The sequence below is a fragment of the Sarcophilus harrisii genome, chromosome 6 (assembly GCF_902635505.1).
Source record: "Sarcophilus harrisii chromosome 6, mSarHar1.11, whole genome shotgun sequence".
NCBI lineage: Eukaryota > Metazoa > Chordata > Mammalia > Dasyuromorphia > Dasyuridae > Sarcophilus > Sarcophilus harrisii.
The window spans coordinates 199,660,614-199,685,866 of record NC_045431.1 but is presented as its reverse complement, the minus strand read 5'-3'; the positions used below and the strand labels follow the sequence as shown (position 1 = coordinate 199,685,866).

The window sequence follows — 25,253 nt, the reverse complement described above, 5'->3', positions numbered from 1 at the left end:
ACACTCCTTTGATAAGGAATGGCTATTTAGGGGAAAGAGTAAGTCAGAATCTTATCTTGATTAGTTTAAATAATCTCTCTGAAAGGAAGCCAAAGATTTAATTGGTAGAGAGAGCCAGAGAGTTTGGCAGAAACCATGTCTTCCAGAGAATGTTGAGCCAGAAGAAATTATAGTCATTGGTTCCAAAGGTCACTGAAAGAACGTTTTTTCACTTGAAACTTGCATGTCTTTGAGGAAGTGGGTCGAGTGGAAAGAGCTCTGCCTTTCTAAGGAGAAAACCCAGAGGCCAGCCCTGACTCCATTGCCCTCTGGTTGATGGAGTGATCTTGGACAAGCTCTTTCTCTCTGAGTTTCACTTTCCAGCTTTGTGAAATGAAGTCTGGACTTGCTGGTACTTAAGGTCCTTTTGACTTAGTTTTAAGAATTCCTGAGATGGGATATGAAGCTCTGTCTTTTCTGGATTAAGTAAAGCTGCAGGGAGGAGAGACCCAGGCTAAGATAGGATGCAGTAGTAAATGTGTCCTTCCAGATTGCATGTCAGTTTGTTCCTGGAGGGATCTAGGAAGAAGCTGGATAACTAGTTTGAGGGATGCTGCGGGAAGGATGCTAGGACTTGCTGCGGGGGAGGGTTGGGCAAGATAGTTTTTAACATCTCTAACAGCTCTATGACATCAGAAATGTGAATAGCCCCACTACATGTGTGCCCTGTCTAATATTGTAAGAATTCATGGAAATAGGATCAATTAAAAAATCCTCAAATAATAGCAAATGTGGCAGCAAGCCTGTCCTTACAGAATAATCCTTCTAAGATGTGATTGACATGGATTTTGGGTTAGAATCTGGGATTTCCAGGATTGGGGAGCATGTCTCTGGCCCCGGGTAGGTTCCAATCTAATAAGAAAATCAATTTTTTATTGTCATATAGCAAACAGCCATATAGATGTTGACTACGTCATTGCTGCCAGGTTTGACTCCCACGTGTACATCAAATACTGCTTTCTCACTGGCTTGCATTGTTTTAGAGATCTTTCTAGAATCATTGAACTGGAAAGACTCTTGGAAACAACCTAGTTCAATGCCTTTACCCTAGGGAAGAGGAAACCGAGACTCAGAGAGATTCTTAAGTTAGCACCAGGTGGATGGCTTTCCATCTAAGCAGAGCTCCTTCATATATGGAATGGTGTCTTTCTCATTAGAACTCTTCAGAAACCCAAGCCCTGCCAGTCAAGATATGACTGAAATTTTCAGAAACTCCCTTAGGACAAGAATTAATAGTCAAGTTGGCTCCCATGTTGGAGGGTCTGCCGATTGGCAATTATTAATTAAAATGGGCTTATAAGGATTTTCTAACCATAAGACAGATAGAGATTTGAGATAAGGATTTGGATCTTGCTAGAGGGAGGAAAAAATTCAAAGACAAATTAAATGTCTGGGGGTTCTGATTAGTCATTTAGCTAGCTCTAAAAGTAACTGGGAACGGATAGTGAAAATAATTTCATGTAAGTGAATCTCTTGGGAGCTGATTGATCCATCTCTAATGGAAAGAGAAACTACTGAGAGTTTTTCATAACCAAGTGACTAAATCTGTGAAGGATTTGCCTTTCTCATGAGATGATATGGACCTTGGACTGTAGGTTGTCTTGAAAGAGGGATGACAGAACCTACTTCTGCTCCTTAGGGAAGAGGTAGCATCTTTGGGATGGAATGGAAAGAGAATAATCGAACTTTGGGATGCCCGTCCAACCGATGATGGTAACAGACACAATAGGATGGAGTATCTAGCAGGAAGTTAGTCCAGAAGTAAGCACACTCAGTAAGGAGAGGGCAACATGACAACAAAAGAAACATGTCTATGTCAGACTATATTACCAGATGACATTGGTGGTCTTATAGCAGTGGAAGCATGAGTCGTCCCTTGATTCATATGCTCTGGAGATATGTGTGTGCTCCTTCACATGTATTTCTTGGCCAAGTCCATTCCTTCTACTGATGGGGTATGTGTGTGTGTGTGTATTCGTGGTAGAATGTGCTCATATTTGTGGAAGGAAAGTTCTATTGCTACTTTCCCTCTCAGTTCTATATTACCTAATACCTTTGCTCTGAACAATTATATCTTCTTATTGACTAATAAAATAAACACACAGGTTGGGGCTTGTGCCATATAGGTTTGAGTGGATTACTTTAAACCCAGGTTAACTTTTCTAGGGAGCCTATTTATGAGTGGGGGGTGTATCTGGGTGGTACCTATGCAAATTCTTTTCACACTAAATTTGCAGGGGCACAGTTATCAAGAAAAGCAAGATATGATCCAAGTTTTAAGGGTAACGTCGTCAGAGAGGACCGAAGGAGAGGAACCAGTGTGCTGAGTGTGTCTGAGTTATATTTTGAGCAATTTATTCTCTTGTCTCTGGAAGCCACAGGCCTAATTACTTTCTGCGAATGATGGGCCTCGGGCACTAATGGAGTTGGGTAAGCAGCCGAAGGGCAAGGCTGTAGGGCATGCTTGACGACAGTAATGTTAGTATATAACATGTGAGTCAGATCACTAAAAGCTTGGCCACCACTTCAGAGTTCTAATATCCTGTGTGATTTAGCTTTTCAAGCAGGATATTAAATGCAGGCTCCCTTGTTTTGAGACAAATTGTAGTTTGGTTAAAAATGAGTAGTTGGAAGTATAGGAGAAATAATGACTGAATCATAAAATCTTAGGTCTGGAAGTGTTCTCCAGAGAGCAAACGGGCCATTCCCCTGCCTCTGGGCAAAGCTAGTTTGGGAGGTTGTTCTTGTTCCCTTTGAAAAAAGTTCAGGGTCCAGAAATGCTTCATCTTCCCACAGACACTGTCTCAGTGTGCCATCACTCACCCAGTCAAAAAGTCCTTCCTGATGTCTTTCCCGAGTCCTACCTGCTTCTATTTAAGCTTACTTCTTCATTGGAGATGGAGGGTGTACGATGTAAGAAGTAATGAAGTAAGGTGAGTAAGACAGATGTCTGCCTAGGATGGAACTGTCCATCTCTCATCCAACACACTCCAGGAAAAAACTGATGTTCTCACTTCAAAGTGTATCCCTATGGTCTTTAAGATCATAAGGGATATATAAGACTAGTATCATGGAGATGATCTTTCTGTGGGATAGAGTTGAGTCAAGAGTCCCACAGGAGATTCCCATATACATTGTCTTCAGAATCTTAGACTCTCAAAGGACTTGGAGAACAGTGGTCATTTTACCCTGTTTTTCCCTTCCTTCCTTCTTCCTTCCCTTCTTTCCTCCCTTTATCCTTTCTTCCCTTTCTTCTTTCCCTCCTTCCCTCCTTCTCTTCTTCCCTTATTCTCTCTTTTCCTCCCTCTCTCCCTTCTTCCTTCTTCCCTCTTCCCTCCCTCCCTCCTTCCTTTCCTCCTTCTTTTCTTTTCTTTTCTTTCTTTCTTTCTTTCTTTCTTTCTTTCTTTCTTTCTTTCTTTCTTTCTTTCTTTCTTTCTTTCTTTCTTTCTTTCTTTCTTTCTTTCTTTCTTTCTTCCTTCCTTCCTTCCTTCCTTCCTTCCTTCCTTCCTTCCTTCCTTCCTTCCTTCCCTTCCTTCCCTTCCTTCCTTCCTTCCCTTCCTTCCCTTCCTTCCCTTCCTTCCTTCCTTCCTTCCCTTCCTTCCTTCCTTCCCTTCCTTCCCTTCCTTCCCTTCCTTCCCTTCCTTCCCTTCCCTTCCTTCCTTCCTTCCCTTCCTTCCCTTCCTTCCCTTCCTTCCCTTCCTTCCCTTCCTTCCCTTCCTTCCCTTCCTTCCTTCCTTTTCCTTCCTTTCCTTCCTTCCTTCCTTCCTTCCTTCCTCAAACATTCTCCACCTTCAGAGAATATCCATATTCCTGTTACTTAATAAGCATAGTTTATCATTCCTCTGGTCTAAAACCAGACTTCAAGGATCATGAAAAAGCTCTGAAAGCCCCTTTTCTATTCCAAGTATGCTAATATGATGAGAAATGGTCTTGGAAGAAAGACTACTGTATAGGCAGTGTGATATAGTAGATAAAGCACTGAACCTAGAGCCAGATAGAATTCTGTTCAAATCACAACTCAGGCACTTAATAATTGGGCAAATTATCTAAACTTTCTCTACCTCAGTTTCTTCATCTGTCATATAAATGAATTGAAATCCGCTTTCTCTTCTAGCTCTAACTCTACTTTCATATGATTTCTGAGGCCTCTTTTTCTTTTCCAACAAAAGTTTTGAAGATGATGCTTCTTTCTTCTAGGTAAGCTCCAGCTTTGCTTAAATACTACCCCCCCCCCTCAAAGGAGGAATTTACACTGAAAGTCACCATTCTCTGATGCAGAAAAGAGGTTGACAGATTTATTTTCAGACATAATTTTTCCTTGAAGCTCTAAATCTTTGTATTTCATTCCCCCTATTTTTCCTTTGAGCATCTATTTAATTAATATGGGAATGATGGTTTGCAGTTTAACACAACACAGAAAAGATGGCATTGATTTTTAATGGGGCCATCCATTTATGCCACCCTTTCCAGCAGATTCCCCCACTTCATCATAGAAGCGCCGAATTAGGAAAGACCTTCCACACACGTCTTTATCCTTTTGTTATGAGGAATATAGAAATAACATGGTGGACTGGGAAGCATTACATTGAATTCATCCTCAAGTGCCTGTTATTTGTGGAAACCAGGGCATGTCTCTGAACTTTAATTTTTTTCATCTGTAAAATAAAGATATATTGTGCCTTCATCACAGCATTGTTGTGGGATCCAAATTAGTTAACATGTGCAAAGTACACCAACTTTAAAGCCATATAAATGTTAGCTATCAGAGAGCAAGAATTATTGTCATCCCTATTCAAGGAAGGTAGATTGTACTCTTTCTTTCCCTCTCCCCTCCCTCCTCCTTCCCCTCTTCCCTTCCCCTCTTCCCTTCCCCTTTCCTTCCCCTTCCTTCCTTCCTTCCTTCCTTCCTTCCTTCCTTCCTTCCTTCCTTCCTTCCTTCCTTCCTTCCTTCCTTCCTTCCTTCCCTCCAGATAGAGTGCTGCACTTGGAAGAAAGAAAGAAGGAAGAAAAAAAATCTGAGTTAAAATCCAGTCTCATATATGTCCTACCTGTGTGACTTTGGGTAGGCCACATAACCTCTCTCAGTCTCAGTTTTCTTCTCTGTAAAAAGGGGATAATAATAGCAACTACCTCACAAGGTTGTTGTGAAGAGCAAATAAGATAACATAGAAAGTGTTTTTTAATTAATAATTTCAATTATAACAATTTAATTTTAATTTAATAATTTAGTAAATATACAAGTATCTCTATATGAATGTGTATGTATTAATTAGCATTTATAAAGTAATTTAAGGTTTGCAAACCCGTTTACAAATATCATCTCATTTTATCTTCACAAAAACTCTGGGAAGTAGATGCTTTATTAGTATTTTACAGTTGAGGAGCCTGAGGCAGACTTAATTAATTGACTTGTAAATGTCTAGTTATTGTTATTATTTACAGATGACAAAAATGAATCCCAAATACCTGCTGAGTCTCACAGTCAATCAGCAGTATTGTCCCAAGGAAGGGCATTAGTCCAGTGCTCTTTCCTGCATCTCCAAAAACCTGCCTGTTGGCCATTTCCTGTTGGCTGCTCAAGCATGGCCACCTTAGGCTAATATGGTTTATTCTTGTTCTAAAGCAGGAAATGAAAGCCATTCTACCATTATGTAAATAGATCCCTTATAACTAGAGACAGAAAAACCGCAAATGGTGTGGAGAAGAGTCTTTTGGAGGTGCTGGGGGCAGGAAATCTCTTTAAACAATGTAAGACTTTCCAGAATCATCACTATTTTATATAGGACAATGCTTTCAGGCTAGCATTTCACAGGGAAGAGGGACTGCCCTTGCTTTTTTTGACTTTGGAGGAGATGAAGCACTACAACAAAGGGAGTGATGCTGTAGAGAGGCAGATTTTGGTCCAATATAATGATTATTTAGGGCAGATAGGTAGTATAGTGGATAGAGTACTAGGATAGGAACCAGGGGGCTAATTTTCTTGACTTCAAATCTGGCCTCAGACATTTTACTATCTATGTGACTCTGAGCAAATCACTTAACCCTATTTGCCTCAGTTTCCTCATGTATAAAATGAGTTGGAGAAAAAAATGACGAACCACTCCAGAATCTTTGCCAAGAAAATCCCAAATGGGGATGTAAAGTCAGAAAAATTGAAATAACTGAACAAGAACAAATAACTGCTTTCCAATAATCTTAGCTTCCAAAAATAGAATAAGTACCAGTGGAAGAAAGGAGTTCCCTCTCTTTAGAAGTCTTCAAGTAAACACTGGATGACCAATCATTGGTTTATTATTGAGAGGATTCTTGATCCAGAATGAGTTGAATTCTATATCCTCTAAGATTCATTCCAGCTCCAGTATCCCTCCTCCCCCATGACTTCTGTGTCCTTGCCTCGAGATGCCGGGCTTCTTGCCTTGGCCATCCACTTCTGCTTTTTAGGCTAGGCTTTAAGTTACACGGAGCATCCAAACTTATGATCTCCTCTTGTACTCCACCATTTTAATTCTTCATAAATTCTATGAGCTTAATGAAGATAGCAGCTGGGGAAGAACACACCAACAAATAGGGATGTAAATGATCCAGTCATCCCAGGGTTCCATGGAAGCTAAAGGGGGTGGGAATGACAGAAAGGATTTTTCCAGATGATTAGAATTGGAACATGTGAGGAGAGTGGGGCACAAGTACACATTAATGGGCTTAAAACTCGTATGACCCAATGGCCTATGAGAGTGTTCACTCCTTGTTTAGCCAGCCATTCATTTGTATCCTGGCACCAAATGCTTATAGTCTCTTAGGAATTGTAATTCAAATGCCTCCTTTGCATCATGCTGCTGGCCCATTCTGGTTAATTAATATGACCTGTAATCAGCAAATTGCTCCCAGAATCCATCCTTCAATCAAATAGTCAATCAAAAAGCATTTTACTGGGAATATAAAAATGAAAATGAAGTATCTTAAAGGAGCTAACATTGTATCAGGGAGAAGGGTATGTTATACATACATATGTATATACTATGCATATGTGAATAGGTAGATAGATACAAAATAAGTAAAAAAGCTTTTTTTTTGGGAGGGTGAAGGAGGTATCAGCAATAGGGAGGATCAGGCAAGGTTACTGTAAGGGTGGCATTTAAGCTTAGATATAACAGAAATTAGATTCTAAGAGGCAGGGCAAAAGAGTGAGTGAGGAAAGAAAGATGGGTGGAAATGGAGAGAAGGATGGGTGGGAATGGAGAGAAGGATGGGTGGGAATGGAGAGAAGGATGGGTGGGAATGGAGAGAAGGATATGTGGGAATAGACTCGCCGGCATTGGATTTTTGTTTTCCTCTTCCTTCCCCATCCTAGGACGAGAGTCTGACTTGCATTGTAGACCTTGTCTCCATATGCCCATTGGCTTGATACTGGCTATTCTCCTTTCTAGGAACTTAGGCTATTTCAGCTGTAAGGTCACTTCCCCATCAGGGCGGACATTCTGGATGACTCCTCCGCTGCCAAAGATGGGCCACCAGGCTCCTAAGCTTAAGGCATCTTCTAGAATGGAGGTTTCACTTAGCATGAAAAAGCAGCTTCCAGCTCCAGCCTTAGGGAACGAATCCAAGCACCGGAGGAAGCCACGATGCATGTCAGGACAGCCCTTGGGGACCATTTCTCCTGTTTCCTAGATACTTGATTTGGGGCTAGTTCTGGGGATCTGTTTGCAAATTTGATAAAGCCAAGAGCAGTGCCGGGGAATGAGGAGGTAATAGAGACAGGTCGGGCATGGAAGGCGATTATGCAATGTCCAAAGATGAACATAATCAAAAACCTAACGAGATATCCTCCTTAGACTCTGAAATTAAGGAAAGTAGCTTATTATGTGGCGTCATGGCAGCCATCACCCTTGAATTAGACTGGCTGCCGGGGGTTCAGGGAGGACTGTGTTGGGGGAGGTGAGGGAGGAGAGGGAGGTTGTATGGGGAAGGCTTGTTTCTTCCCTGTGTGAGCAAGGAATTCTTTTTTTTACAGTGCCAATTTAAAATATTTTATTCTCCAGGACAAAAATTGCATTTTTTTACTTGTTTACAGAACTGATAAAAAGGTGATCTTGTTTACTTCTCTCTCTCGGCACATATTCAGCTACTTAAAATGGTCAGAAGCTTAATTTAAATGTTATTTTTAAACTGCCACTGCCTTGGTTAAAAATTTGAATCCTTCAATTTTTGGAAAGCTGTGTAGAAAGCCCTTTCCTCTGGTTTGTTTATCTCCAGATGGCACTGTTCTACCCCCTAGAAATGCCCCAGGTGTGCCTGCTGGCATGCCCTGTTCACTCTGGTTGGTGTTTACCCATTCAGTCATGTCCAACTCTATATGACCCCATGGACGTTGTCCATGGGATTTTCTTGTGCTTTGTCATTTCCGTTTCCAATGAGTCCCCATTTTACAGATGAGGTACTGAGGCAAATAGGGGTTATATAACCCAGAGCTAATAGGTGTCTGTGACTGTATTTGAACTCAGATCTTTCTGACTCTGGGTCTGGTATTCTATTCATCACACCATCTAGCTGTTCCAAAGCTAGTTCCCCTGTCCCTCTGGTACAGCTTAGTAATTAATGGGATTGTACATCTCCAATTCTTTCTTCTGATACTCAGCAATCTAGTTCTTACCTATCCAGTTGATTCTTTCATTACATCTATTGATGATCTTCTGTTTGTCTTCATCACCAATTTTTCTTGGAGTTTCTCATTCTCTACTGTAGCTTCCATGATGAAAGCACAAGATTCAACAAAAAGATACTTTATCTTTCTGCTTCTCATCTTCAGCCTTGTTTTTCTTGAACTTTATGCTAGATGTTTTCTCTGATCACATGATCTTTGTCATTGGTGATGGTGATCTTATTCCCCTTGACTGTGCTCTTATACACATCATAAATGCTGAGGATGCCTTCTGCATCAATGTCAAATGGTACTTCAGTCTGAAGACCACTTGGTTGTCTGAGTTGGTGGGAAAGATTGTGTCTATTTGGTAGGTGGTAGGAATAGCACCCATTTTCCAAGCTGTTGTGAGATAATAATTGTAAATCAATTGTAAATAATTGTAAGCACTTAGTGGTGTTTAATAAATGTTAACTATATTATTATATTTCCTTATCTTTCCCCCAACCAAGATTACCATCTGCTTGTACTTCCAAGCCTTCCCCGAATACCTTAATGCTTAGGTTTAGTTTATCTATTTGAACCTACTCTTCCAATAGCACTCATCTCCCAAGTTGTGAAGATCCAATGAGACAAAAATTGTAAACCACTTAGGACGATGTCTGGTACTTAGTAGGTGCTTAATAAATGTTAGCTATATTATTATATTTCCTTCTCTTCCCCACCCCCCAACGAAGATTACCATCTGCTTGTACTTCCTAGTCTTCTCTGAATACCTTAATGCATAGGTTTAATTAACTATTTGAACCCACTCTTCCCTGCTGTTCTTGTCCTAGTGTTCTAGACCCTAATCTCCCAGTTGGACTGAGGATTCCTAGCTGACCTCCGTATCATGACTTCCAATATCTGTTAGAGATTTGTGGTCTAATATAATCTATCCCTCTTAGGATGCTATCATTTAGATGTAGTGAGGGCCTTAATTTAATCCATTTTATAGATTTGATTCAACAAGTATTTACTAAACACTATTTATGTATTATCCATTATACTACTATTTAGGAATGACCTGCCATCAAGGAGCTTACATGTTCACTTACAGATAAGGTGAGAATCAGAGAGACTTATCCAAGGACACACATCTACTTAGAATCTGGGATAAAATTTCAGATCTTTAGAACCTAAATCTAGAATCCTTCTCCTCTTCTGCCTAGCTCTGTCTCATGGTGATCCAAAACTTGGTGCCATACTTGCTGACAACTTGAGAAGGAAGTCAAAGCCCAAAGAGTTTACTTTTTAGAAGCTGCTTCTCCCTTCTTTTCTGATAGTGGGGAAAAAAATAGAATCTTACTGGAGTTTTTAAGGTGAAGGAGAGCAAGGAATATCAGAGATGGTGGAAATGGATCGATTATCTGTTGAGTCCCGGTCATTATGGGTAATGGACACTTGAAAACAATCAGTGGTTATTTTGGCTCGTTGAGTGCCTCCTTCCTTTCAGGTTTTTCAAATAGTCATTTGGAGGTGGCAGCCTGATAATTGGGAAATCAGCACCACTAATTTTACTGAAATACGGGTCGACCTTTTGGAAATGGAATTGTGCTTGTTCATGCAAGGAGATGAATGAGGAGGAAATGACCACCCACTTCATAACTAAGTGAACTAAACATTGCAAAACCTAAGTAAACATTTTAGAACTCCACTGAGCATTGCAAACTCTCCTGGTATGCAGGTGGGGAGGAAAGTCCTGGGAGGTTTAGAAAGAAAGGCAGAGGGCAGTGGAGGGGAGGGGAAGGTACCTATATGTCCTTATGCATAGACACGCATGTACACACACACATACATACAGTTTTTTTTAAAAAAAAATTAAAGCTTTTTATTGACAAAACATATACATCGGTAAATTTTCAACATTGACCCTTGCAAAACTTCTGCTCCAACTTTTCCCTTCCTTCCCCACCACCCCCTCCCCTAAATGGCAGGTAGTCGCATACATTAAATATGTTAAAGTATACGTTAAATCCAATATATATGTACATATTTATACAGTTATCTTGCTGTACAAGAAAAATCGGATTTAGAAAGAAAGTAAAAATAACTTGGAAGGAAAACAAAAATGCAAGCGGACAATACAAAAGAAAGAAAGAGACACACAGTTTTTGCTAGTTAAACCAGCCATTTGAGCTAAAATAAAAAGGGGGGGGGGGAAGATGGCTGGTTTCTGTTCAAATGCAAAAAAAACCAAAATAGCTGCATTCAATGAAATCTCAACAAGACAGTGTGTTAATAAAGCCTTCCCAGGTTGTTCTTGGATATACACAGTGGCTCATAGCTCTAGAAATCCGGAAATGAAATGTGGCAGCATGATGTGGAGGTCTCTGTGCAAGTTACTTAGCATTATTGATTATAGATTTGGAGCTTGAAGGGACCTTAGAAACCATCTAATCCAACCATCCCCACGCTGCCCCCTTTTATTTTTTACTGAGGAGGAAATTGAGGTTAATGACTTGTCGTGGTTCACATAGCTAATAAGGGTCAGAGGTGAGATCTGAACTCAGATTTTCCTGGCTCCAAGCCTAGCACTTTATGCTCTCTCTATGACATATTGTTGGACCTCAGTTTCCTCATCTGTAAAACTGAGGGGGTTGACATAAGTCATCAGCATTCTTATATATCACTAACAAAATCCAACAGTCAGAGTTACAAAGAGAAATTCCATTTAAAGTAACTACTGATAGTATAAAATATTTAGGAATCTATCTGCCAAGGGAAAATCAGAAACTTTATGAGCAAAATTACAGACCACTTTTCACACAAATTAAGTCTGATCTAACTAATTGGAAAAATATTAAATGCTCTTGGATAGGGCGAGCAAATATAATAAAGATGACAATATTACCTAAACTAATCTATTTATTTAGCGCTATACCAATCAGACTCCCAAAAAACTATTTTAATGACCTAGAAAAAATAACAACAAAGTTCATATGGAAAAACAAAAGGTCAAGAATTTCAAGGGAATTAATGAAAAAAAAATCAAATGATGGTGGCTTAGCTGTACCAGATCTAAAATTATATTATAGAGCAGCAGTTACCAAAACTATTTGGTATTGGCTAAGGAATAGATTAGTTGATCAGTGGAATAGATTAGGTTCAAGGGATAAAACAGTCAACAAATATAGCAACCTAGTCTTTGACAAACCCAAAGATCCCAGCTTTTGGGATAAGAACTTACTGTTTGATAAAAATTGCTGGGAAAATTGGAAACTAATATGGCAGAAACTAGGCATTGATCCATACTTAACGCCGTACACCAAGATAAGGTCAAAATGGGTTCATGACCTAGGCATAAAGAATGAAATTATTAATAAATTAGAGGAACATAGGATAGTTTACCTCTCAGACCTGTGGAAGGGGAAGGTCTTTATGACCAAAGCAGAACTAGAGATCATTACTGATCACAAAATAGAAAATTTCGATTATACCAAACTGAAAAGTTTTTGTACAAACAAAACTAATGCAGACAAGATTAGAAGGGAAGCAATAAACTGGGAAAATATTTTTACAGTCAAAGGTTCTGATAAAGGCCTCATTTCCAAAATATATAGAGAATTAACTCTAATTTATAAAAAATCAAGCCATTCTCCAATTGAAAAATGGTCAAAGGATATGAACAGACAATTCTCAGATGAAGAAATTGAAACTATTTCTAGTCATATGAAAAGATGCTCCAAGTCATTATTAATCAGAGAAATGCAAATTAAGACAACTCTAAGATACCACTACACACCTGTCAGATTGGCTAAGATGACAGGAAAAAATAATGATGATTGTTGGAGGGGATGCGGGAAAACTGGGACATTGATGCATTGTTGGTGGAGTTGTGAACGAATCCAACCATTTTGGAGAGTAGTTTGGAACTATGCTCAAAAAGTTATCAAACTGTGCATACCCTTTGATCCAGCAGTGTTACTACTGGGATTATATCCCAAAGAGATTATAAAGAAGGGAAAGGGACCTGTATGTGCACGAATGTTTGTGGCAGCCCTTTTTGTAGTGGCTAGAAACTGGAAACTGAATGGATGTCCATCAGTTGGAGAATGGCTGAATAAATTGTGGTATATGAAAATTATGGAATATTACTGTTCTGTAAGAAATGACCAACAGGATGATTTCAGAAAGGCCTGGAGAGACTTACACGAACTGATGCTGAGTGAAATGAGCAGGACCAGGAGATCATTATATACTTCAACAACAATACTAGATGATGACCAGTTCTGATGGATCAGGCCATCCTCAGCAACGAGATCAACCAAATCATTTCTAATGGAGCAGTAATGAACTGAACTAGCTATGCCCAGAAAAAGAACTCTGGGAGATGACTAAAAACCATTACATTGAATTCCCAATCCCTATATTTATGCACACCTGCATTTTTGATTTCCTTCACAAGCTAATTGTACAATATTTCAGAGTCTGATTCTTTTTGTACAGCAAAACAACGGTTTGGTCATGTATACTTATTGTGTATCTAATTTATATTTTAATATATTTAACATCTACTGGTCATCCTGCCATCTAGGGGAGGGGGTCGGGGGGTAAGAGGTGAAAAATTGCAACAAGAGGTTTGGCAATTGTTAATGCTGTAAGGTTACCCATGTATATATCCTGTAAATAAAAGGCTATTAAATAAAAAAAAAAACTGAGGGGGTTGGATAAGATGAATTTTAAGTTATTTTTTATTTCTAAATCTATAAACCTTTGATTTTTCTCTGCTTTACAATGCGTATACAGGTGGGAGGTGGGGTGTGGGAGGGGAGAAGGCTTAAGTCTTTTTCTGATTCGGGTTAGATCATCCATCAGGAAGAGAGAACCAGGGGAATAACTGCGATGCTGTTCTCTGGCAGGGCTTTCAGCAGGGCTACAGAACAGAGCACTCCCTCGGCATCCTGGTTCAGCTTATAGTTTGGGAAGTTGCCAGACACATCTTGAAATATATTTGCCATGATATGGGGGAATAACACCTTTACCAGACACAACCCCTGTTTCTTACTGCTTCTTATAAACTTACAGCCCAACTAGGGAGACTGAACACTACACACATGGGTCATGGGATTTAGAAATGGAAGAACTATATTTTTATTATTTGTTTTATGCCTCAGTGATATTCTCTCTCCCCCCTTCTCTCTCTCTCTCTCTCTCTCTCTCTCTCTCTCTCTCTCTCTCTCTCTCTCTCTCTTTCTGTCTCTTTGTCTCTCTCTCTCTTTTTGTTTCTGTTTCCCTGTCCATCTGTTTCTGTTACTATGTCTCCCTCTTTTGTCTCTCTGTCTCTCTATTTCTTTCTCTCTGTCTCTGTGGATGTTCACGACTCTGTCTCTCTCATCCTCTCTTCTTCTTCCTCCTCCTCCTCTTTCTCCTCCTCCTTCTCTTTCTCTTTCTCCTCTTTTTCCTCTTTTTCTTCCCCCTCCTTCTTCTCTATCTCTGTCTCTCTTTCTTTCTCTCCCTCCCCCTCTTTCTTTCTTAGCATACATTTTTATTCTTTTCCTTATTCCTTTTATTTTTTTCCTTTATTCTTTTTTATTCTTTCCTTCCTTTCCCTTACCCTCATCCAAAGAAAAAGTAAGAAAAACAAAATCTATTAAAATATGTATAGTTGGGGCAGCTAGGTGGCACAGTGGATAGAGCACCAGTCCTGAAGTCAGGAGGACCTGAGTTCAAATTTGACCTCAGACACTTAACACTTCCTAGCTGTGTGACCCTGGGCAAGTCACTTAAGCCCAATTGTCTCAGGAAAACAAAAAACAAAAATCAAAACAAAACAAAAAAATAGATAAAACATCTGTTGAATGTCAGGCTACTCCCTGCCCCAAGGAGTTGACAGTCATACGTAGGAAGTTTCAAAGCTTGAATTAGGTTTCTGACTCAAATCTATTACTCTTTCCACTGAATCATGTCTCCAGTTACCTCTAACTCCTGAATATTATTGTATCATCTGTCCATGTATTATCTATAAAATATATTATTTACATGTGTATATGTGTTAGTAATATATGTACAAATATGTATGTGTGAGTATAAGTGACTTGTATATAGACAAGAATGTATCTGTGTGAGACAATCTAGGAATCAGGAGACCCAGGATCTAGGACTGACACAATCACTCACTTTAAACAAGTTCCTTTGCCTCCTTGAGCCTTTTAGTTAAATGGGAAGGGATTGGACTAGATAGAAAGATCGTTTAAAGCTTCTGATTCCAATTTAAAAAGGCATTTCTATATATCACTACCACATATAAGAGGATTTCTCCGCAGGCACCAAACTGATTCTATCTGTCCCATTTCTCTGGTATCCTCATTGATCAGCTTAGACTGATGTCTGCAAGTGCATTTCATGCCCATCCCTCATCATTTACCAAAAGTGAGAGAGAGCCATCGGAGATAAGACAGTCCATTTCCTCCCTAAGGTGGGTCTGGGTGGTCTAAGTTGGATACAGCCAGTGCTTACTGCCTTTTTCTAAGAAATAGACCTTATTTCTCTCTCTCTTCCTCTGGTGATTTGCTTGATCTATGAAGGCAAGTGGTTGTGGTGAGGAGGATACCTGGGACATACTGGAGCTCTCCAGGAAGGAGCTCTTAGAAGAGAATACATGTTGTCCATAACATCTCACTCTGGCAACCCAGGAAACTATGGGTAAATCTAGGTAGCCAGGGGGAAAAGAGTTTAAAGTTTAAACAAAGGGAAAAAAATTATTAAGTGCTTGCTGGGTACCAAGCATTGTGGTAGGTTCTCCTGATAGAAATACAAAAGCTAAAACAATCCTTTGCCCTCAGAGTGCTAATATGGGAAGGAGAGTAGTGGGTCATGGAAGGATATTTTGTTTTTTCAAGTTATAAGGATGGTGAATGAAGCCAGCATCACTTCCCTGATGTCATGTAACAAAGGACAAGCAACAACTATAACAACAAGGCAGATATTCACACAAATGTGTGTACACTTCCCCCCATCTCCATCTCTGTCTGTCTGTCTGTCTATGTGTCTGTCTCTCTCTCTGTCTCTGTCTGTCTCTTTCTGTTTTTATCTCTGTGTCTCTGTCTCTTTCTTTGCCTCTGTGTTATGTTTCTCACAATGATAGCTATAGACTTTATGGAAAGTCCCTTTAAGCCTCATGTCCCATTTGTTTTAATAGCCCTGAACCACCCTGATCTGCCCACCGGGACCTGGAGAGATGTGTTAGAAACAAACATGAACACACAGATTTACCAGAAGGACCCTTATGGACATGCCATGGGGACTTTCACACATATTCTTCCATTTAACTAGATGGTGTGGTGGATAAAGCCCTGAACTGGGAGTCAGGAGGTCTTGAGTCTAAGTAATACCTCAAATACTTACTATGTTCTGGGACCTATTTGCCTCAGTGTCCTCATCTGTAAAATGGGAATAATAATATTTACCTCTCAGGGCTGTTGTAAGGATCGGATGAGATAAAAAAATTGTAAAGTGTTTAGATAGTGGTTGGTACATGGCAGGTTGCTATATAAATGTCAGCTATTACTGCTACCACTACTAATACTGCTACAGCTACAGCTACTGTTACTTCTAGTGGATTATTACATTATGGGGTTTATAACAATCAGAGGAAATAATATGGTAAATGCTTTTCATACCTTAAAATTCTCTGTAAAGATTAGCTATTATTATTAGTCCATCCATGGAAATCTTACTGACTTACTGATACAGGAGCCAAAATGAGAATCCACACGAATAGTATCATGGGGGTCCACATGGATATATCAAGGAAATCACATATTGCCATGGTCAATCCTGACACTTTTTTGGGAGCCCCCACTGAGAGATGCAAGTATCTTCTGAATTGGACCTGAGTAACGTTCCAAGAATCTTATACCTTCATAATCTTCCTTCCTTGATCTCTTTCCTGCTTCCCCCAATTCCAATCTTAGCCATGGATATTTTCTTTCCCTCCTTTCTTCCTTCCTTCCCTCCCTCCCTCCCTTCCTTCCTCCCTCCCTCCCTCCCTCCCTCCCTCTCTCCCTTCCTTCCTTCCTTCCTTCCTTCCTTCCTTCCTTCCTTCCTTCCTTCCTTCCTTCCTTCCTTCCTTCCTTCCTTCCTTCCTTCCTTCCTTCCTTCCTTCCTTCCTTCCTTCCTTCTTTATTTTCTTTCTTTTGCAATTGGAGTTAAGGGACTTCTTGCTCAGGGTCACACAACTAGGAAGTGTTAAGTGTCTGAGACCAGATTTGAACTCAGGTCTTTCTGACTTCAGGGCTGGTGCTCTATCCACTGTATCACCTAGATGCCCCAGCCACAGCTCTTTTCTTGGTCATCAGTCACTTCTTTTCCCCCCTCTCCTCAAATTACTTTTAGACATTAAAATTCCTCTGAGAAACTTTTAAAAGGAAAAGATAGCAATTTTACTTTTCTCCACTCAGCAGACATCCAGCCCCATTTAGAGGGATGTCTCTATATCAATACTACCTACAAAACTGTCACCCTGAGAAATCACACACACTTGGACAAAAGCACTTGAGCAAACCTGTGAATTTTCCCTTCAATGTTCTAGCTGGGAGGTGTGATTACACTTCCTAGGCAGATAAATTAGCTCCCCATCACTTCTCCCTAGTGAATCAGATGATATAGTGATGATTGCTTCTCGGCTTGATGGAAGCCCATTAACTGCCTCTGAAATTCTTTGCTATGGAAAGTAACCTCTGACACCTTTCTCCTTGGGGTTTGGCTCATCTGGTCCGGCACAGGACTTATTCGGAATTAGAACTGACATCACTAGTGTGCCTGCTACCTGAGAAAGATCACCTCTCCTCCTAGATCCTGGGGAGATTGGCCTGTCACAGTTCAACCCATTAACTCACTAGTGGTTCCTTCCACCTGAGACCATCTAGAGGTCCTTTAGGTGCTTTAGAGATCCACGTGTTTTACAGAGGAGGGGCCAGAGGCCAGGAAAACCTACGAGCGTTATTCAAGGCCATTGAGGTTGGAAGTGTCAGATGCAGGATTTTTATCAAGGTGCTCTCCTCTGGAGCCAGTCTTTTTTTCCATTGCATCATTAGTTCTCTTTGGCTGGTGATTGCCATAGGATAAGGTCATTGTGGATTGGTGAGAAGCATCTCAGTAAATAAGATGAAACTGTTTGTGACAAGGCATTAGTGATATCAAAAAACTTAAAAATAAGTTGTGGTCCGAGATACCACGAGTTATTTTTAAAGTGCAAATACAGATCATGAAGATCTGATGCTATTCTCAGAAGGGTTTGGAGGATGGTTCAGGAGGACAGGTAGGAGACCCTGACACAGAACAGCCATTCCCTGAGTACTCAAAAAGCAGAGAAGATTCTTTGATTTTACATACAGAAATTCTGACCAAGAGAAGGCAGGTCAAGGTAAAGGTCATACAAAACTTCCAGTTTCTGGGCTTTTCCATTTTCCTGGCGATACCTCAATCTTTCTGCCCTCTCTTCTGAGTGGTGAGTATCTGGCCAGGATCAATATTCCACCAAGCACCCAGGCCATATCCACTTCACTCTCAGCTTTGGACTCCCATCTTCTCTCCAGTACCCTTCTCTCCAACCCAATCCCCAAAGGTAGACCCTTGTCCTTTGTCTAGCTCCCCTCTATGCACTATCCTTACATTTTAGAATATAGGCTCCTTGAAAGTAAGGATTATCTTTTTTTGCTTCTATTTATGTAGCCTTAACTTATCACAATACCAGGGATATAGTAACTAGAATAAGTATTTAATTCTGTTTGTCTTTGTCTCTCTGTCTCTGTTTCTCTCTGTCTTTCTCTATTTTTGTCTGTCTGTCTATCTCTCTCTGTTTGAATCTATCTTTGTCTCTCTCTCTGTCTGTCTCTATCTCTGTTTCTGCCTGTCTGTCTGTTTCTGTGTCTGCCTGCCTGTCTGTATATTTGAATATTTGTCTATATGAATAAGAACATCCAAATTCTAGTCCTGGCCTGCCCCTTCCTAACTGTAATTTTGGGCATTTTTTTTCCTTTTCTCTGGGGCTCAGTTTTTATATTTGTATAATGGAGAGTTGGTCTCTCTGTTAGCAGTGACAGTCTGGGTTCCATCGCAGTTATTGTTGACTGTGATTGTGGATACTTTAGCTAGGACACCTGGGAAAGAGAGACCTTGGGAGGGGAGCAGGAGGCTGGTTCCAGGGGCACAAGAGGAGCTTTTTGCTTCTGTCCATGCTTGCTGAGCAGCAGCTACCTTGATGCTGGGGGATGGGCAAGAGGCTGGTTTCCAAGGGATACAGTGTTGCCATAGCTTCCAGTCCAGGCCCCAGGGGGCTGTTCTTCCCAGCACAGCAGGCATATGTTCTGGCCATTTAACAGAAGGATGGTTTTCTGGAACTCATGCTACAGTGTCTTCAACTCTTTGCTAGGTTGCTCCAGCCTCTGAGGAAGCCCCGAGGCTGAGGGATGCCAGAGAGTATTGTGGATCAGAGACAGCAATAGATTTGGAGTCTGAAGAGCTGACTACAATATTTTATATTATAAATATATGTTATAAATATTTATTTATAATATTTTATAAAGACCTGCTATTTATAATCTATGATTTTGGGCAAATCACTTTTCCATTCTGAATCTGTGACAAAGGCACTGGATTTCATGACCTCTATGGGTCCTTCCTGCCCTAAATCTTATGTTGTGATGTCTTTTTCCTAGGGATAAGAGTGGGAAGAGATGGTTAATAAGATGAGGAGATTGAGGAAAGTTGAGGTTAAGATGGAATATAAGCTTTTGATGAGAGAATGAATTTCTGGAACCTAATCTAGGTCCTTCCTCTGATATCAGAGGCTATAGTAACATTTGTGTCCCGAACCCCTTTGAAAGCCTGATGATACCTATAGGCTATAGTAACATTTTCTACCAATTACATGTTAAAATAATTTTTTACACTTAAAAAAGTTTTGATTTCCAAATTCTATCACTCCTTCCTTCCTCCTCGTCCCCAGTCCCTGAAAAGACAAGCAATCTGATAAGATAATATTTGTAAAATGCTTTGTAAAGAGTCATGTAAATGCTAGCTATTTATAATAATAATTGTTGTTATTATTATTACTCTTTTCTGCCTTCATATCTTTGCTCCTCAAAGGTTAGATCCAGCCTTCACAACTGCCTACTGAGATTCTTTCAGGCAAATCAGATGGGCTGGGGATAAATGGGCCAAGGGACAGGACAGGATTTCCAGGGACTAAAATGATTAAACCTCCCAGAGAGCAAAGGAGATAAATGATTTCCTCTGGCACCCTGCACCAAGGCCAAGAAAATTTCACTTAGTGACCCATGCAAGGTGGTGATATTAACCTTAACCTACTTCCTTGCAATCATGTTCAATATTGTGGCAAAAACTTCTTGAATAATTTTTGTCTTGTTTCTTCTACTGGGCAGTAAGTTCTTTGAGGCCAGAAAACGGGCTTACTTTATCTTCATATCCCCGAAGCACAAATGCAGAATCTTGTACAAAACAAGTTCTCAGTAAATGTCTATTAATGTGGCTTTTATAGATGAGATTACTTTTATAATTGTTATAAGAGCCTTTAATTGATATTCGGGTTTCATAGATTTTTGCTTAGATAAGATTATTATTTTTCTTAGGGTCTTTGAGAATAGTCTTAAGTCCAGGGGAGGGAGCTAGGGGGTCAGATAGGAGAGGGCCTCCCTCACCCAGCTGGCCAAAGATTAGGGAAGAAAATCTGGGGCTTAGAATAGGACTCCCACCCCAAGACCCCAGAAGACTGCTGGGAGAAAGGACAACCAGCTGAGAGGCAAAGGGAGGCACTGGATGGCTATGAACTCCACTGTGCAAGCCTGGCTAGTTCAGCTGGCCCATGGGTCCTCATCCTTTATCATCTAAATGGATTCAGATGCTAATATGTTTTCTGGAATTCTTCTCTTTTCCTATCTTATTTGGCCACATGACTGTTTCATTTGTATTCTCTCTCTTGTTTCTCTGTCTTTGCCTCTCTGTCTCTGTCTTTCCTGTCTCTCTCTGTTTCTTCTCTCTTAAACTTAATTTTCTTTTAAGCTTACTTGCCCCTTTGACTTTATCATTTGTTTTATTCTTTTTCTTTCTTTTTTGCTGAGACAATTGGAGTTAAGTGACTTGCTCTGCGTCATACAACTAGGAAGTGTTAAGTGTCTGAGATCACATTTGAACTCAGATCCTTCTGACTTCAGAGCTGATGCTCTACCCACTGCATCCTCCAGCTGCTCTTTGTTTTTTCTTTTTAAAGAGTTGGGACAATAGGAAAACAGTGATCCCCCAGTGATCCTGAACTAAGAAACAAGACACTTAAGTTTGATTCTGGATTTGTCACTATATTTATTACTTTGAACAAATCAATTTCTATTGGCCAATCAGTTCTGGTCCTTCAGGACCTTGGTTTCTTTCTATGGAAAATGGGGATAACGTTACCTTGGCCTGTCTACTTCCTAAGGTTGAGGTCCAATATGAGAAAGCCTTTTGTAATTGTAAAAAAAATAGGAAAAAATGATCCAAGATTATTATAATTGAAGGAGAGGAGATTCTCATGTTCACACAACTAAATATGGTGCTCGGTAATTTGAGATCTAGTGTGGGTATGAAGGAGAGCCGTAGAGAAGGAGGGAAGCTAGGGAATCTAGAACCCCTTCCCAACGGGGTCACCTGTGACATATTCTGTTCATGCTACCTGCCTACAATGACCTCCCCCAGTCTCTCTGAATCTTTCCTTTTCTTCAAGACTCACTTCGAGTTACCATTTCCTGGAAGAAATTTGTTTCTCATGTATGATGGCTACTGTCTCATCACCTAAAAAGTTTAAATTAGACTTTGGTGACATTTTCATGCTTTTCATGACCGTTCTGGTGTTGGCCAATTGTTTTGAAGATCGATTGACTCCATGTTGTTCAACAAATAAAACCTTGATATTGCCCCCTTTACAGGTTGCCCCTGATTCAGGTGGACTCTGTTCAGCGATGGATGGAAGACCTAAAGCTGATGACAGACTGTGAATGCATGTGCATCCTCCAGTCAAAGCCCATTAGCCTGGAGGATGACGCTCAGAGTGAGCTGATCCCATCCTCGCAGCATGGGCCGTGTGATCACCTGCAGCTGCTACTGAAGCGGGCCTGGATCATTAGCACCGAGCTGGGAAGGATCGGGCAGAAGTTGGATCGGGAACGATGGGGGCGAGTACATAGTCTGAGCGTCCGGCTAACCTGCCACGCTCGCTCCATGATCAATGAGTACAGCATCTTCAACAGAGGTACTTCAGAGGAGATGGAGCAGGTGAGTGGCTTAGGTCTTAAGGATAGGAAGAGGAACTGGAAATGCAGATGCTTTGGGGTTGGGGGGAAGAATGGCTTAAATTACCGATGTAATGGATGTATGAGGTGGTTCTCAGTTTCATCATCTATAAAAGAAGGCTGTTGATTTACTTGATTTCTAGTGACAAGTTGTGAATCTATTACTAATCATGCTTCTTGTAGAAAGAGTCCTTGACTTGGAGTTACAAGATGTTAATTCAAATTTTGGATTTATGATTTGGATATATAACCTTGGACAAGACTTCCCTTATGTGGTGCTTCCAAGTCTATTGGGAGACACTGGGCTCTGCTCTCAATGTGGTTATTATTTTCTTTCCATTAAAGGTTCCCACCAGTAGATGTGAACCTACTGGTGATTCATAGAAATATAGATTAAAAGTAGGAGAGATTCCCCTGAAATCACTTGGTCCAACCTCATTTTACAGAAGAAGAAACTTTTCAGGGAGTGGAGAGTGACTTGTGCCAGGTGAAAGCTGAGATTCAAATTCAGGTCCATTGATGGAATCCAGTTTTTCCCATAAAAACAAAACCATGATTTTATGGCCTTGCTGTCACTACCACATTCTACTCTCCATTTCCTTGTGTGGGAGGGAGCAGCATAAGGCAGCTTATGCTTATATATGGCAGCTCATTAACATGTCTTCCCAATCTAGGGGGGCTTGTGGTTGCCATCATACTAATTCCCCTTATCAATACTCCTTACCAGGATCTTAAAGCTTCATAAATGAAGAATAACAGAGAAATGGGGATCTTTCAGCTAATTAAGTCTTCTCTGATTAAAAAACTTTGAATATCATCCCTAAATCACAGACTTTTCCTTCCTTTTCCCTTTTCTTTCTTTTCTTTTTTTTTGTTCTGCAGTTACAGAAGCTCTTAATGGAGAAGTGCTCTGAGCTTACAGCTGTCACAGAGAGGTAGGTTCCAACACCCTCCTTTGCTTTGAACCTTCCTACTATTTAATAGCTAAAACACACCCCTTTCCATTTTCTAAGTGATCGTTCAGTTGAACTATCACATCTGTCAGTCTCCTGGTTCTCTCTAAGGCCCTCAGGAGAACCCTGGCAGGTAGGAACTGTTGCTATGGCCCAGCTCTTGTCCTGTGTGGTTTTCTAGGTGTCTCCATATTGAGGATGAGCAGGCCCTGAAGTCCATGAAGCCTTGTGTGGGTGAGACACTGAGTGCCGTGGGCCGGAACTTTAGCCAGCTACTGGAATTGGCTCTGACTCAGGAGATACAGGTTGGTACAGATACTCCCTAGCATCTGGCCCTATGGATGGTACATAGTAGGTGCCGAATAGATATTCATTCATTCATTAACAACCAAATAAATGTTTGCTGAATTACTTTGAACTTCAAGGACTTCTACTGGACCCTGAAGGTGGTAGAGAGACAAAGATGAAGGGGACAGAGATTATATAAAGAAACAAGACAGAGTCCTTGTTATAAAGGAGCTTCCAGTCTACGAGGAGAGAGAAGATACAGACAACAACTATTATGATCCCATTAATGGAGAAGAGAGAAGAGGAGAAGAAAAAGGAGGAGAAATGAGGAGAGAAGAGAAGGGAAAAGAGAGGAAGAGGGGAGAAGGGAAGGGAAAGTAGAGGAGATAGAAGAGAAAATGGGATAAGAAAGGAGAAGAGAGGAGGAAAGGAGAGGGAAAGGGAAAAAAAGGAGGGGAGATGGGAAAAGAGGAGGAGATAGAAGAGGAAATGGGGTGAGAAAGGAAAAGAAAGGAGGAAAGGAGAGGAAAAGAGAGGAAGAGGAAAGGAGAAAGGAAGAGATAGAGGAGAGGAAAGACTAGAGAAGAGATGAGAGAAAAAGGGAAAAAGAGGAAAGAGACAGAAAGATAGGAAGCAAGAGAATAGAAACACAGAGAGGGTCCCTCATCTTAAATCCTGCTGAATGGGGCAGTCCTTTTTGGCACCTCAGCCACTTGGAGTAGCAACTTGGAGCCTTTGGTTGTTCATATGTTTCAGCAAGGAGTTGAAGTACAAGACTCCTGGGAAAGTGATCAGGGAGCAGGCTCAGCTTGCATCATATTCCATTGATTTGTCCTCAGGAAGTTTACATTCTAGTGGGGAAAACAATTTAAACATGGACAAGCAAGTATAACATTTATATACAGTAATTGTTTGGAGAAAGGGGATCATGCTAACTAGGGAGATTGGGAAAGCTCTTCTGTAGGAAGTGCCACAAACTGAGCCTTGGAGAGAGCTGGGAATTCTTAGAGATGGAAGTGAAGAAAGAGAATGTGCATTTCTGGGGTGGCTAAAATCATGGACATGGGACATAAAACATACATGGAAAAGAGACTAGTTTGGTCAGAATGCAGAAACCATGAGGAAAAGATGGAAAACCTATCTGGAAAGAACTGAATTGAAAAGGGATATAAATATCAGAGTAGTTTGTAATTGTCTGTTGAATTGAATTCAACATCTTAGATGGGGAACAACTGGAGAATTAGAAATTTTAGAACCCGAAGGGATTCGAGGTCATGGAGCTAGAGCCTATGAGTCTTTTCTTTTGAAACACAATCATTACACCTCTTGACTTTTCTTAATGATATACTCCAGTCTTATCACTCTCTTTGTGGGCAAATTTGTTGCTGTAACCTAATTCCCTGCCATTACTTGGGAAGCAAAGTGAGAATGGGATGAGTGGGGGTTTGATGAGTGAGTGAGATCTCTGAGGTTCATTCTTTCAGAGAATCACTACCACCCTGACCACACTCACCACACTCAGGTCCTGGGGGTGTCCAAGCTGAGTCACCCACCATGGGGCTGCCAAAGTACATCATTCTTAGTCACAAGTCCCTGGCTTGCCTCTGATGCTCAGCAATCAATCAATCAATCAATTAGGGATTTATTGAGTGATCCTGATGTTACTGGCATAACTCCAGATGCTGTGAGCAATGAGAAAGAATCCACAGGCAAGCAGAGCTGGAAGTGCTTTTAGAAACCATTTGTTCCAACCCTTTCATTTTACAGAAAAGTAAACAGGAAAAGAAGGATAATAAAAATACATTCCAGTCTTTTGCTTTTCTCTCTCCAGTCTGATTTCCCATTAGCCTCTGTCATGCATCCCTTATTCCAGCCAAATTAATCTCCTAACCATTGCCCATATGTGATATTCCATCTCCAGCTTTTATGTCTTTCCTTGGGAGCCTCGTATTTCTGGAATTCTCTATCTCCTCACTTCCAGCTCTTAGAATTAATTCTTGGTTCTATTCAAGA

The 25,253-nt window shown here is 40.5% G+C and overlaps 1 protein-coding gene across 2 annotated transcripts in view; it reads left to right on the top strand.

The window, feature by feature from the left end:
• INSC (INSC spindle orientation adaptor protein) overlaps window positions 1–25,253 on the top strand; it is a 157,577-nt gene that overhangs the window by 56,863 nt on the left and 75,461 nt on the right. For both annotated transcript variants that reach the window (XM_031942023.1, XM_031942024.1), the window contains exons 3-5: window positions 21,637–21,982; window positions 22,882–22,934; window positions 23,134–23,257. In XM_031942023.1, coding sequence (XP_031797883.1) covers window positions 21,637–21,982; window positions 22,882–22,934; window positions 23,134–23,257 — 523 coding nt within the window. The remainder of the gene's footprint in view (window positions 1–21,636; window positions 21,983–22,881; window positions 22,935–23,133; window positions 23,258–25,253) is intronic.